The sequence below is a fragment of the Oncorhynchus clarkii genome, chromosome 24 (genome assembly GCF_045791955.1).
Source record: "Oncorhynchus clarkii lewisi isolate Uvic-CL-2024 chromosome 24, UVic_Ocla_1.0, whole genome shotgun sequence".
Lineage (NCBI taxonomy): Eukaryota > Metazoa > Chordata > Actinopteri > Salmoniformes > Salmonidae > Oncorhynchus > Oncorhynchus clarkii.
In genome coordinates, this window is record NC_092170.1 from 18,936,542 (window position 1) to 18,952,163 (window position 15,622).

At 39.4% G+C, this 15,622-nt stretch overlaps 1 protein-coding gene across 2 annotated transcripts; it reads left to right on the plus strand.

Moving 5' to 3' along the window:
• The first annotated feature begins 1,628 nt into the window (after positions 1-1,628).
• LOC139382429 (calcium/calmodulin-dependent protein kinase kinase 1-like) lies at positions 1,629-15,622 on the plus strand. Of its 2 annotated transcripts, none has more exons than XM_071126475.1 (17): positions 1,629-1,716; positions 2,348-2,625; positions 2,882-2,929; positions 3,053-3,106; positions 3,244-3,295; positions 3,397-3,530; positions 3,632-3,668; positions 3,845-3,866; positions 4,298-4,386; positions 4,789-4,988; positions 5,198-5,251; positions 5,471-5,544; positions 5,780-5,867; positions 6,025-6,153; positions 6,519-6,622; positions 9,712-9,756; positions 14,286-14,459. In XM_071126475.1, the coding sequence occupies exons 2-17, from the start codon at positions 2,362-2,364 to the stop codon at positions 14,380-14,382; spliced, it is 1,491 nt and encodes a 496-aa protein (XP_070982576.1). In that variant the 5' UTR covers positions 1,629-1,716; positions 2,348-2,361; the 3' UTR covers positions 14,383-14,459. The 2 variants fall into 2 exon arrangements, with proteins under 2 accessions (XP_070982576.1, XP_070982575.1); XM_071126474.1 differs by having other exon boundaries at positions 1,641-1,716; positions 2,342-2,625; positions 14,286-15,622.

Consider the following 15,622-nt stretch of genomic DNA (forward strand, 5'->3'; position numbering starts at 1 on the left):
CAGTCATTAGAATTGCATTGGGGGCATACTTACAGTATGTGCACTGTACAGCCTTACTTAAGGATCTTGGGTCCATGAATTGGGGTATCAACATACTCAGTGACACCCACAGATTACAATTCTGAAGAGTTTAGACAAATATTAGCCTAGCAGGTGATATTAGGGAGCTTGAGCTGTGGGAAATCACCTCACTAAGAAAGCCTATTGTGCGTATTGACATTCACATTGCACATTAAGCTCACCAGTCAACCTATTCCACGTATATTGAACAATCATATTGCAATGCACAGCCTTACCTATGGATCTTGGGTCCATGAAATGGGGTATCAGCCTACTCAATATGATATAATATACATATAGCAGGTTGACTGGTGTGCTTCATGTTGTTAATTTCTCACCGGTTTCAAAGTTCCGCAATAAGTGCTAAGATGCTAATATTTGTGTAAACTCCTCAGAATTGAGGAGAGAATTGTAATCTGTTGGTATCACTGAGTAGGCTGATACCCCAATTCATGGATCCACGACCGGTAGGTAAGGCTGTACAGTGCATATAAGTATGCCCCCAATGCAATTCTAATGTCTAATATATCCACAGTGCAATTTCTACTGTTTTGTACACGTTATTTTATTTTGTGGAATTTATATAACAACATTCAAATCTTGTGTAACATTATCTAGTCCAAATATAGCATAATACACTAGTATTATCCATTTGAAACACTTTCAATGGGGGACCTTTATTTTTAAGGAGAACTGCAAATGGATTTAGTAATGTAGATATGTGGTAGTGGTGAAGTAGGGGCCTGATGGCACATAGTGTGTTGTGAAATCTGTGAATGTATTGTAATGTTTGAAAATTGCCTGAATTTTTCTGGACCCCAGGAAGAGTAGCTGATGTGTTGGCAGCAGTTAATGGGGATCCATAATACATACAAATACAAAAATACATGAAATGAATGATGAACATTCACAAATTAATACATATCATGTATTTCAAATCGTTTGATACAATTTTATTGTTTTGTATTAGAAGTCATCCAAACAAACACTATCTTCAACCATTTCTGGTTGGTTGATTGGTATTCTCTGTTCAGTGTTGGAAACTTTTCTCCAGGGGTTTTATGTAACACTTGAGCCAATTTGTTCTGAGGTAAACAGCAAGCTTAAGAACTTCCTGGTGCACTCAACTCAGCTAGAAATCACATACAGATTAGAAGGATGTTCCACCATCAATCCTTCCCTTCCAGTGGTTTTCCTAACAGCAATCTCATGTCTCCATTATGGCTGATTTAACTGTTTCCTGGCCGTAACTCCCAGTATGTGTCCCAAATGGGACCATATTCTCTATATAGTACACTACTTTTAACCAGAGCCCATAGGTATTTGGTCAAAAGTAATGCACTATGTAGGGAATATTGCCATTTGGGACACAGACCTAATGTCCCGATGCTTTGGCCCACAGACCTAATGTCCCGATGCTTTGGCCCAGGGGTGGAGTTGATCAATGTATACACTGACTGCCACCCTCAGAATAACCTTAACAAGGCTAAATACGGCCAGGGTTTATCGTTAAGGCTGGAGTAATCCTGTAGTCCTTGGCTCAGCAGTGAAAGTCCTGACCTGAGACACAAAGGGGTTTTCCTCACTTAAACATCAGCAGGACAGACCCTGCAGCTTATACACACTGAGAAGCAATGTAGGATCCTCAAGCTGTGTGTAAGTAAAACAGCCTTAATATGAATATGCTTCCTTTATGTCATTTGCAGAAAATCTGATTTGTGTGGATGTGAACGTTTTAGTGGTGGATTTGGAAGGGATTTGCAGTTAGTGCTATTTGTGTTGACAGGAATCGGTAGGCAGCAGAGCTCAGGTGGTTGTCATCTATGATGCATTTAGACATATTATTTCCATGAAAAGTCATAGTCATTTAGTTTTGTATTGTACATGTAGAAAGGTACAAGCCAATTACAGTTCATTCAATTGCCATACTGTTTTTTTGCTTACTTACCCTGTTAAATAATAAGCTATTTCTAGTTCATGTGCATGCCTTAATTCTACAAAATAGCATTTGGAAAACATTTTCGATATTCAAAATTGGAAAGCCAGTTGAGTGTAGTCTCCCATATGGGGGAGATGTTACAGTTGAATCTTGGTTAAGTAAGTAAGCCTTGACTGAGGAATCTCTAGGGCAGAATCTCCTATTTCTGTAGCAAGAAGCAGCTTGATGAACAAGTACAGAACGCTAATGAATGTCGGTTAAAATGTACGATTTAATGTTAATTATCTAATTAGCTGGCCCCTATGACATCTCTGACCTTTCTCTGTGATTGAACCGGGAAAGGAACAGGGTCAGGGATAACCATGAGTGAAGACACTGATGGACTGACAGAGCTGGCAGAGCTGGACTCTGAGCACAATGCAGAGCTGGCTGACATGGTGGCCGCCATGAACGTGGCATCCAACCGGATGACCCCTCCCAACGGCCACCGAAGGCCCCTTGCACCAGCGCGCCGGAAGCTGTCATTGTCAGACAGGAAGCTATCATTGCAGGAGCGATCAACCCAGCCGCGAGAGGCTCGACAGCCCACCATCGAGTCCAAGCGGGTGTCCATTTCAGATTCCCAGGTCAGAGGTCAGGCCTGTGTCCCAAATGGAGGTCAGAGTTCTGTCCTGAATGGCACCCTATTCCTTATATAGTGTACTACTTTTGACAAGGGCCCATAGGGGAATAGGGTGCCATTCGAGACGCAGTATATGGAGGATAGGGTGCCATTTAGGACCCATCCATGAAGTCTCAAAAGAAATAGGCATGAGCCTAAATAATGTGTAGTCAATGTTCATTATCCCACCACCAAATACCCTTCACTTTGTCTCTCCCTAGGATTGTATCCAGCTCAACCAATACAAGTTGAAGGATGAGATTGGAAAGGTAAGAAAGGAAAAGTTAGAATAGATGCTGAATTTGTCTGACAAGAGAAAACATTATTTCATAAAGAACTCTTGTGTAATAAATCAAAATGATTCTGTCAGACTTTCTTCTTTTCTATTCTAGGGCTCATATGGTGTGGTGAGATTAGCTTACAATGAAGATGATGAACAATACTATGTAAGATTCTCTGCACATTTCGTTCTTTATCATCTCCTTTGTGGGAGCAGAGAAATGTACAGTTCCTCAACTCTCTGTTTTGGCCTTTTTGACGATTATACTATAGGAGCAAACTGATCATGTCTTTCCTTGCATAGGCAATGAAAGTTTTTTCAAAAAAGAAGCTGATGAAGATGTGTGGATTTCCTCGTAGGTGAAAATATTCCTTTTAAGTCTAGTATGTGCTTTGGTACTGGTATGAACATGAACTGGTGATGATCACCACTATATATAATGGCGGTTGGTTATAGGACGCCCCCCTCCCCGAGGAGCCAGCACAGAACAGGGACTGCCACCCAAACCCCTGGGGCCACTGGAGAGAGTCTACCAGGAGATCGCCATCCTGAAGAAACTAGACCACCTTAACATTGTCCATCTGGTGGAGGTGAACACACTGACATACATAAGTGGAAGATTTAAAAGGTTCATTTAGTTCATTTACATTTAGTTTTATTAATTTCAGAGATTTACACCTTCCAATTGTAGGTTCTTGATGATCCTGCTGAAGACAATCTCCACATGGGTAAGTATGTATTCATCATGTCAGTGCACTGAATGGTGATACAAGGTGTTACATGGTAAACTATGTTTTCTGTTGTATCTCCTTGTACTAGGTCCATAGTTTGTATATTATAGTTTGATTATTACATAGAAACTAATATGACTAGTCATTTAATTATCTGTTTGTTTATTTTCTAGCCTTTGAGTTACTGCCAAAAGGGTACGTTTTACTCCTTTCTGAAATATACTGTATTACATTACATTATAACACTGGTCCTTTGTAGCTCAGTTGGTAGAGCATGGCGCTTGTAATGCCAGGGTAGTGGGTTTGATTCTTGGGACCACCCATATGTAAAACATAACTACGCATGACTGTAAGTCACTTTGAATAAAAGCATCTGCTAAATGGCTTATATTCTTATTATTATATTATTATACTGTATATAACACTTAAATTAGGAATTTTGTTATTTATATATAATTCCTCCAGTTACTAAATTTGGTGAATATAAGGTATCCATTGTTAAGGGACATAAGATAACAATGACGAGGTTCAGGCATTGTTAGTGGTAGGAAGACCACTGTTTGGAAGATTATGGTGGTGATGCTTACTTACCTTTCTCTGTCTCTGTTGCTTTTCCTGGGTCCTAGCCCAGTGATGGAGGTGCCCTCAGACACTCCCTTCACAGAGGAACAAGCCCGCTTTTACTTCAGGGACATCATCCTGGGGATTGAATACTGTAAGTCCTCCACCTGGATTTTGTCTCAAATGGCACCGTGTTCCCTATATACAGTAGTGCACTACTTTTGACCTGAACCGTAAGGGCCATGGTCAAAAATAGTGCACTAAATAGGGAATAGAGTGCCATTTGGGACGTATGGCCTAATAGTATTCTGCTCAGAGACCTGCAGCATACTGCTAACCCTGCTCATGTTTTAGCAAGATATTGGTTTGCAAGTCACTAGTCAGATACTTTCTGAAAAGACAGGATCAGTTGGTGCTTTGACAGCTGAATGTCAAGACCTAAATCAAATGGGCAATGCTGTTTGTATACTTATAAAAGTTGATCTAAAAAAAAGAGAACTAAATCAGTGTTTCCTGTCCTTTTTCCCTGGTCCTATTCTCTCTTCCTCCTTCTCAGTGCACTACCAGAAGATCATCCACAGAGACATCAAGCCTTCCAACCTGTTACTGGGAGACAATGGGCATGTGAAGATTGCAGACTTTGGTGTCAGTAACCAGTTTGAGGGGAGTGATGCTCTCCTGTCCAGCTCAGCAGGGACTCCAGCCTTCATGGCCCCAGAGATGATGACTGATCATGAACAGAGCTTTACTGGCAAGGTTAGACACTAATTGCTAATTTATCTAATCAGGTCACTCATCTTTGATTGTATCCTAGAATAATATTTACCCCATGAAAATGTATTACATTGACTGGTATGAAAAATACTTAGAAATTGACTTGGTATCAAACGTCAACATTTTACTGTACTGTAAAATATACAGCAAGCTCTCTTTGTAAAGTAATGGTCAATGTTCATGTTTGTTAGGCCTTGGATGTGTGGGCCATGGGAGTCACCCTGTACTGCTTTGTCTATGGGAAGGTAGGTTCTGTTATTATCATAATGTACGGTATTCTGCCAAGGATTTACTGTGACTATTATGCTGAGGACTACAACTATATTTTGATCAACCGTTGCATCCCACAAAATAAATACATGTAATGGTTTATGTGGGAAACAGACAGCATGTGTATGCATGTAGCCTATCCTTTTATAGAAGCATTTTAATGCCTTTTCTTCTTCACTATCTTCCTATATCAGTGCCCTTTCATCGATGAATACATCATCGGCCTGCACAATAAGATCAGGAACAGGCCTGTGGAGTTCCCAAACATGTGAGTTCCACTCAGGGACACTATTTACCATGCAAAAACAATTTAGTCTGCTCTCTATGCACCACTCTAAAATATGGGTAGAACTTCACATTATAGCATGTAATAACTTGATAATAACATAGTAATAGTATTGTTTTAACGTTCCTAGCCATTCACTGCTACTGTAGTTACTGTACTGTAGATGGTTCTATTCTATTTGGTGGGTGGTCATCTCAGTCACTCTTTGGTACCACAGGCCTGAAGTATGCAAGGAGTTGAAGGAGCTTATTATAAGGATGCTGGATAAAAATCCTGATTCAAGGATCACCATTCCTGAAATCAAGGTAAAAGGGGGCAGATCTAGACCTTCAATAGTGCCTATAAAAAGCAAATCCTTCATGAAACCATCTATGACACTTCAAATGAATGTTTTACTGTCCTGGTAGAGCTGTCTTATATGTGTTGTGGGACGATTGTGTTTCCCCTCCTGTTTGTTGCCAGGAGCACCCGTGGGTGACGGAGGATGGCACTGACCTTCTACCCCTGGAGGAAGAACACTGCACCGTGGTGGAGGTGACTGAGGAGGAGGTCCAAAACTCCATCAAACTCATCCCCAGTCTGTCTGCTGTGGTGAGTCAGTTCACTAGTGTCCTGTGCAGGGGATATACAGCTCTTGTTCTGGCTCGGACAAGACTTACTTACTAACTTACCCATCTATCACAAATAGGGCCAGGAGTTTTCGTGTTTTAACAAGGGAAAAAGTTTGGGACCTACACCAGGGCCCAGAGTTTTTCCAGGTCAATACCCATGGTCAGGGAACATTTTTGTCATAAGGCAGATTGCTACAGTGAATATGTTTCCCAAACGGCACCCGTTTCACAATATAGTGCACTACTTTTGACCAGGGTCTATAGGGCTCTGGTCAAAAGTAGTGCACTATAGAGAATAGGTTGCCTTTTGGGATGGACCTCTGACACTCACTCTCCCCACGTTAGATCCTGGTGAAGTCCATGCTGAGGAAGAGGTCTTTTAGTAACCCCTTTGAGTGTCACAACAGGAGGGCAGAGAGGTCTATGTCTGCTCCAGGAGGTCTCCTTGCGTAAGTCCCCTATAAATCCTCCTTATCTGCTTTCTTTATCTGCCGATTTTGGGATTAGGAAACAAACAAAACAAAACAAAGTGACAGAAATACACAGAGTCGGTTAGATATATAGGCTACTGTAAATGGGCTTAACACAAAAGAAGCGTACATATACAGAATACTGTAAGGACAGGTGTATGGCAGAAGACTGAAGCTACAATGAGAAACATGACATATAGTGAGTTCCAAATGTATTGAGACAGTGACACATTTTCTGTTGTTTTGACTCTGTACTCCAGCACTTTGGTTTTGGAATTATACAATGACTAGGAGGTTAACGTGCAGACTGTCAGCTTTAATTAGAGGGTATTTTGTTAGATTTTTAGCATTTTGTGTAACTTACTTTTATTTTTTATTTTTTACTTATTGTGTACATAATGTTGCTGCTACCGTCTCTTATGACTGAAAAGAACAAACAGATCAATAAAAACGACATTGATCCATCTAATATGGCTATGAGAAGAGGAGACACAAATACAATAGGACGTTCATCTAACCTGGGGGAAGAAATTATTGTCCAAAAACAAACTTTCAAGTGGCACTGATCCAACAATGATAAAGTGTGAATATACACACTCACTGTGGACATGGCCAATGCTCTCCACTCGCAGCAATAAGATAGGCTACACTGTTTGCTAAATTAAGTTGATAATTTTGATAACTAAAAGACAAGAGTATTTTCTTTGTCTTCTCTTTACAGTAATAACCATTTGCTTTCCAAACAATTTTCCTGCAATTGTATTTTGAAATATTGCAATATACAGTGTCTTCAGAAAGTATTCAGACCCCTTGAATTTTTCTAAATTTAGTTACAGCCTTATTCTAAAATTGATTAAATAGTTTATTTTTCCTTATCAATCTACACACAATACCCCATATTTTGCTAATTTATATTTAAAAAATGGAAATATTACATTTACATAAGTATTGAAACCCTTTACTCAGTACTTTGTTGAAGCACCTTTGGTAGTGATGACAGCTTCAAGTCTTCTTAGGTATGGCGCTACAAAGCTTGGCACACCTGTATTTGGGGAGTTTCTCCCATTCGTCTCTGCAGATCTTCTCAAGCTCTGTCAGCCTGGTTGGGGAGTGTCCCTGCACAGCTATTTTCAGGTCTCTCCAGAGATGTTCGATCAGGTTCAAGTCCGGGCTCTGGCTGGGCCCCTCAAGAACATTCAGAGACTTATCCCGAAGCCATTCCTGCATTGTCTTGGCTGTGTGCTTAGGGTCGTTGTCCTGTTGGAAGGTGAGCCTTCACCCCAGTCTGAGGTCCTGAGCACTCTGGAGCAGGTTTACATCAAGGATCTCTCTATACGTTGCTCCGATCATCTTTCCTTCGATCTTGACTAGTCTCCAAGTCCCTGCCGTTGAAAAACATTCCCACAGCATGATGCTGCCACCACCATACGTCACCGTAGGGATGGTGCCAGGTTTCCTCCAGACATGCTGCTTGGCATTCAGAACAAAGAGTTCAATCTTTGTTTCATCAGACCAGAGCATCTTGTTGCTCATGGTCTGAGAGTCTTTAGGTGTATTTTGGCAAACTCCAAGCGGGCTGTCATGTGCCTTTTACTGAGGAGTGGCTTCCGTCTGGCCACTCTATCATAAAGGCCTGATTGGTGGAGTGCTGCAGAGATGGGTGTCCTTCTGGAAAGTTCTCCCATGTCAACAGAGAAACTCTGGAGCTCTGTCAGAGTGGCCATCAGGTTTTTGGTTACCTCCCTGACCAAGGCCGTTCTCCCCCGACTGCTCAGTTTGGCTGGGCAGCCAGCTATAGGAAGTGTCTTGATGGTTCCAAACATCTTCCTTTTCAGACTTATGGAGGCCACTGTGTTTTTGGGGACCTTCAATGCTGCAGACATTTTTTGGTACCCTTCCCCAGATCTGTGCCTCAACACCATCCTGTCTCGGAGCTCTACGGACAATTCCCTCGACCTCATGGCTTGGTTTTTGCTCTGACATGCACTGTCAACTGTGGGACCTTATGTAGACAGGTGTGTGCCTATCCAAATCTTGTCCAATCAATTGAATTTACCAAAGGTGAACTCCGATCAAGAGAAACAGGATGCACCTGTTTTTTGTTTAATTTTTAATAAATGTGCAAAAGAATGGAAAATCAGTTTTTGCTTTGGTGTTATGGGGTATTTTTTGTAGATTGCAGAGGATTTTTTTTTTTCATCCATTTTAAAATAAAGCTGCAACGTAACAAAAAAGTCAAGGGGTCTGAATACTTTCCGAAGGCACTGTAACTGGCTGGGCACCACTTTTCATTGACAGTTGCAACTCAACACTCATATATTTGGCATTTGCCGCGTGCGCTGCCCAAATTCCGACTGTAGGCAATGTGATTTAAAATCGACAGCTCATTTTTTTTTAAAGAAGCTAATGATCCTCTGTGGCCAAATCATGCTTTCTGGTGTAGTAGCCTCTTTTGAACGACTTCATGTATTTACGTCTCGACAGGAATAGGCTAATTAGGCTATATAATTTTGGCAATTCAATTTACTTTAGTGGAAGCTGGACGCATCGTCTATGGTTGTACAACTAACTTGATTGATAGCCTGAAATGGCTTCTTGGTAGCTAGTTACGAGGTTGGGAGATTAGGAACCTATCTGGGTTAGCTAATGCCAACTTCATAAAATGTCAAAGTGGCTAGTAGTATTACAGAGAAACAACAAAACAAAACAACAAAAAATGACAAATCTGAGGGGGCACATGCCCCTGTGCCCTCTATGAGCATGACGACTCCGATGCCACACACAGCTGTCTTCTTCTCACACACTTACAGTTCAGCTCAGTCAACTACATCAGGGCACACAACAGCTTTGATGACATTGCTAAGTGGTTTATTAGATTGTGCCTTAACGAAATATGCAAATATTAATTAGTCCATCATAAATGTTCTGATTTTTTTTCTACAGTATCTATCTCCATCATGTAATGTAACTTTATAATTACATTGCTTATTTACCATTGACGTGCAGTCTTTAACAAGCACATATTTGCTGATATTGTCCTTTTCTTGTCTATCTCTTACCCATTGCAGGGACTCTTGGGGGCGACTGGAAACCGAGGTTCATCCTTCATTGAGGTAAGAGCCCTGGTTAAAAGTAGTGCATACTATATAGGGAATATTTTGCAATTTGGAATTGGGACGCAACGCCAGTCTTGTGCTAACAGGTTTTCTTCTGGGGTTTGATCACTATCATTCTACTCTATGTGATTCTATTTCTATGGTCTCAGTACTGTCTTTTTATGCGCTGCTGAGAGTTGATGTGTATTGGACCTGATTGGTAATTGGCATTTAATGCAGAGTTCTTCTTGTCATGACCCTTCCCCCTTCTAGTTGCCTTTAACAACACATAGTAACAAGGAAACAATAAACAAGTTGTCCCCCACGAATGATGCAGAGCCCCCCCCCCCCCCACCACGTGTCCTTATGGGACACGTGTTGCTCATGAGGAGATGCTTTGCAAGTTGCAAAAGTATTCAGACCCCTTTGAGTTCTTCACATGTTGTGTTACAACGTGGAGGATGAATTTAATAGTAATGGATTTTATAGTAATTTTTGGTCAACAATCTACACAAACTACTCTGTAATGTCAGAGGGGGCAAAAAAGTATATATTCTGTATAAATTACATAACTAAAATATAGTCATTGCATAAGTTTTCAGACCCTTTTTTTAGGCAAGCCTAAATTAGTTCAGGAGTAAAATATTGCTTAACAAATCACATAATAAGTTACATGGACTCACTCTGTGTGAAATAATACGTGTTGACATGATTTTTGAATGACTAAACCTTCCTCTGTTCCTCATATATACAACATCTGTAAGGTCCCTCAGTTAAGTATTGAATTTCATGCACAGACAAAACTCTAAAGACCAGGGAGCTTTTCGAAAGCCTCATAAAGAATGGCAGTGACTGGTAGATGGGTAACAACAACATACATAGAATATCTCTTTTACTATGGTCAAGTTAATAACTATGATGTGGATTATATATTAAACCACACAGACACATCAAAGATACAGTTGTCCGTCTGAAATGAGCTTTAGGACAGGAATGAAACTGCTCAGGGATGTACGGGTGGCGGGTAGCCTAGTGGTTAGAGTATTGGGTCAGTAACCGAATGGTTGGTGGATCGAATCCCTGCGCTGACAAGTTGAAAATCTGTCAATCTACCCTTGAACAAGGCAGTTAACCCACTATTCCAAGGCTGTCATTGTACATAAGAATTTGTACTTAACCGACTTGCCCACTTAAATAATAAATTGGCGATGCGATTGGTGGTTTTAAAACAGCTACAGAGTTCAATGTCTAAGATGGTAGAAAACTGAGGATGGCTCAATACCGTTATAGTACTCAACAATAATGACCTAAATGACAAAAACATACATCTTGGTTTTAACAAGGTATTAAGGTATCAAATCCAAAACAACACATCACTGCCTTGTGTTTATGCATGGTGGTGGCTGCATCATGGTATGACATCAGCAAATGCTGGGGAGATTTTCAGGACAAAAATAATCGGTTTAGAGCTAAGCACAAGCAAATCCTAGAGGAAAACATGCTTCAGTCTGCTTTACACCAGAGACTGGAAGAGGAATTCACATTTCAGTAGGACAATAACCTACTACACAAGGCCAAATCTACACTGGAGTTACCAAGAAGACAGTGAATGTTCCTGAAAATCTATGGGAAGACTTGAATTGCTATCTAGCCATGATCCCCAACATCTTGGCAGAGCTTGAATAATTTTGAAAAGAAAAAGGGCAAATTAAATAAAACTAAAATCAAATCAATTTTTATTTGGCACATGCGATGAATACAGAGCTTACTGTGAAATGGTTACTTTACAAGCTCTTAACCAACAATGCAGTTAAGAAATCAGAGTTAAGAAAATATTGACTAAATAAACTAAAGTAAAAAAAGTAACACAATAAAATAACAATAACGAGGCTATATACAGGGGTAACCATTAAACCATTAGACCTCTCACTAAAGGCTTCAGTAATACAAAAGTAATACAAAAGTTATACTCAAATCCAAACTGGTTCTCTAGCAGATTAGTAAGAATGTCTCACGCCATGTTCAAGAATGTCCCTTTTCCAGATTACAACATCTAATTTCTGGTTATTTGAAAATTAAATAATCTCCAAAATATCACTATTTTTAAAACAAGCCATAGAAAGTTGGTTGCAATTTCTGTTTAATCCACCAGAAAAGACAGAACAAATACTGCAACAAATAATATGGTTAAACTCAAATATACTAATAGAAATAAGGTAGCATCTTTGTAAATTAGATCACAAATAGGACTGATGGAGTTACGTCACACATGCAGCTAAAAATAACATATGGAAATGTCTGCTCTGACCCAAATTACAACCAACTAATTGCAGCATTTCGGCAAAAATGGAAGACGCCAGTGAAAGAAGGAAAAAGTAAGGAACTTGACTGTCGGCCCTCCATTAAAGTCTAAAATTGGTTAAAGAAAATTGTGATCAATAAAAAGGTATACCAATTTAATTTAAGGACCCAAAAAAATGACAGCTCTGCCTGTCTCCTAGAGATGAACGTACTTTGGTGAGAAAAGTGCAAATCGATCCCAGAACAACAGCAAAGGACCTTGTGAAGATGCTGGAGGAAACAGGTACAAAAGTATCTATATCCATAGTAAAACAAGTCCTATATCGACATAACCTGAAAGGCCACTCAGCAAGGAAGAAACCACTGCTCTAAAACCGCAATAAAAAAAGCCAGACTACGGTTTGCAACTGCACATGGGGACAAAGATCGTACTCTTTGGAGAAATGTCCTCTGGTCTGATGAAACAAAAATAGAACTGTTTGGCCATAATGGCCATTGTTATGTTTGGAAGAAAAAGGGGGAGGCTTGTAAGCCGAAGAACACCATCCCAACCGTGAATTACGGGGGTGGCAGCATCATGTTGTGGGGTTGCTTTGCTGCAGGAGGGACTGGGATCATGAGATAGGAAAATGATGTGGATATATTGAAGCAACATCTCAAGACATCAGTCAGGAAGTTAAAGCTTGGTAGCAAATGGGTCTTCCAAATGGACAATGACCCCAAGCATATTTCCAAAGTTGTGGCAAAATGTCTTAAGGACAACAAAGTCAAGGTATTGGAGTGGCCCTCACAAAGCCCTGACCTCAACCCTATAGAACATTTGTGGGCAGAACGGAAATAGCGTGTACGAGCAAGGAGGCCTACAAACCTGACTCAGTTACACCAGCTCTGTCAGGAGGAATGGGCCAAAATTCACCCAACTTATTGTGGGAAGCTTGTGGAAGACTACCCAAAATGTTTGACCCAAGTTAAACAATTTAAAGGCAATGCTACCAAATACTAATTGAGTGTAAGTAAACTTCTGACCCAGTGGGAAGTGTTGAAAGAAATAAAAGTTAAAATAATTATTTCTCTTTGCTATTATTTTGACATGTCACATTCTTAAAATAAAGTGGTGATCCTAACTGACCTAAGACAGGGAATTGTTACTAAAATTAAATCTCAGGAATTGTGAAAAACTGAGTTTAAATGTATTTGGCTGTAGTAATACTTTTTGCAACCATTTTTATATTTAATTTACATTCTGTAGAAACTATGAGAATAGAAAGGTTCAGAACTTTTGTGAAACGTCACACACAGCACAGTTGAAAAAATATATGGCAAATAGAAAATGAGATAGATGGGAGGGGTTGAGTTCAGGTGAAGGTTGGGACTAAAAACAACAAGATAACTAATGTAAAGTATACTGAGTCCATAAAATGTACAGTATATAGGTGCAGACTTTTGTGAAACAGCACAGTTAACAATATATGTCTAATAGAACTGGATGGTCTTCAGAGATAGATGGGAGGGGTTGATGGTAGCTGAAGGATGGGATTAAAAACAAACAAGAGTTAACTATTGTAAAACACATTGTGTCTGTAAAATGTATATAGTATGTATAAACTGGAAGTAGAAGCCTAAGTGTTGTTGTCCATTAGTTTACTCCAATTTGGGGAGGGGTGGTAGGGTTAGGGGAAAATAATAAAGGGAAATATAATGAAAATAAAAATACATTCCATTGAAAATTACGTTGATGGAAGCTGAAATCTAGCTGCAATATAAAAAATATTTTTAAAGAAGAAAAAAAAAAGAATTACAGAAGAAGACTCACAGGCGTAATCGATGCCAAAGGTGTTTCTAGGTGTTTCTAACATGTTATTTAATAACATAGTTATTTAATTTCTTTAAAAAATATTTTTTATCCCATTTTGTAACATAATAAAACGTGATGAAATCCAAAGGGATCTGAATACTTTTGCAAGGCATTGTATGTACAAAATCTCATGACTGTAGCTCAAACGGTACAGGAGATATGCTTGTTAAAATGTTGGAATTTGAGTTGATTACAATAGCGCCTCCCTTGGGCCAATCTGTGTAATTTTGTAAATGCCGAATCTCTATGGCAAGACACATCATTCACCCAAGTTTCGCCAGAAGATGTTGTGTGTGACTAACATATGTGCAAACGTACTGAGACCGATCCATAGTCGTCCCCCTTGACCCGATTTCATCATGGGGGACAATAAAACATGTGTTGCCCGCAGGAAATCAAGCAGAGAAGGAGAATTGGATGGAAACGGAGAAGGAGAGTTGGAGGACCTTACTGAAGATGATGGTGCACTTGCAGAGGGCTGCTGGTAAACCCTTTTTTCTGATAGACCTGTTTAAATTAGGGGACAGACCTGTTCAAAGCAAACTCTTTGCTGTATCTTCATATAATATGTAATATTAATGTAATATATTTGAAGAGAGATCCAAATGAAAGAGCTCACCCTTACAGTCTTTTAGAAATATTTGTGATAACTACAGTACAAACCATGTATTAGGTTTTTAACTTTTGTCTTATTCCATCTGCGTGATGTTTGTGTCTGCTGTTAACATAGGGTTTCATTGTCTGTTCATGATGTACTGTACTATATTACTCATAATGGTCTGAATGCCTTTTGTACTATTAGCTCTGTGTTTTCCAAATATTACACCTATGTATTGAGCTGAAATGTGGTTGTTACAATGTAAATATGTACCATTCTAAAGAAGTCATTTTTGCATGCTTTCATACAGTTGATGTTGAAGATAATTAAAGGTAGCAAATTAACATTCTTGTTTTTTCTCTGGATGGCTCTCTCTAGCATGATGTGCTGGCTCTTGTACGCAGGTGTTATTAATGTCCTAGAGTGCAAGCAATCTTTCATCTGGGGCCGTTTCAAAAGAAAGAGTAAAGGACTAAAGGCTTTATTTTTAATATATATATTTTTTACTGTTTTACAAATTGAAGTGAGTGATATCACATCTAGATGTCAAATTGACTTCTGGAACATGTGTCAGAATAGCTTTTAGGATTTAAGAGGGAAAAACAAGTTACGTCGACACAAAGTCTGCATTGTGAGGAGCTCAAATGTGCAGCTTATTCTGAATCATCTTAGCTGACATGAAAGTAATATAATATCATAATGTAAACACTTGAATAAAAAAAAATCCACCTGTTTTTGTTTTCGGTCAGACTTTTTTAAATTGGTATTTCTGAAATGCTGAAGTATACCACATAATTTCCAACAATATGACCGACCACCTATTTGTTCAATAGTTCATATTGATATTCCCTCATGTCACCGCCCAGTAGGCTATTCAAGTATGTCTCTCTGACACCATCCACATGCTTTTGTAACAAAAAACTAACTGGAATAACACTTGTATTATTGTGGCAGGGTAGGAACCTTAGTTTTGGTCAGTGTTTCCCCTGTGACCTTAATTAGGATGGGACAGGTCAAACGTATCAAAGCGCCCCTGTGACTTATTTAGGTAAGAGATTTTGTACTTGAAGTTGGTGGAAAATGTGTCTGAGAACAATGTTGTTTTTAATAAATATTTGTGGTGTGGTAAA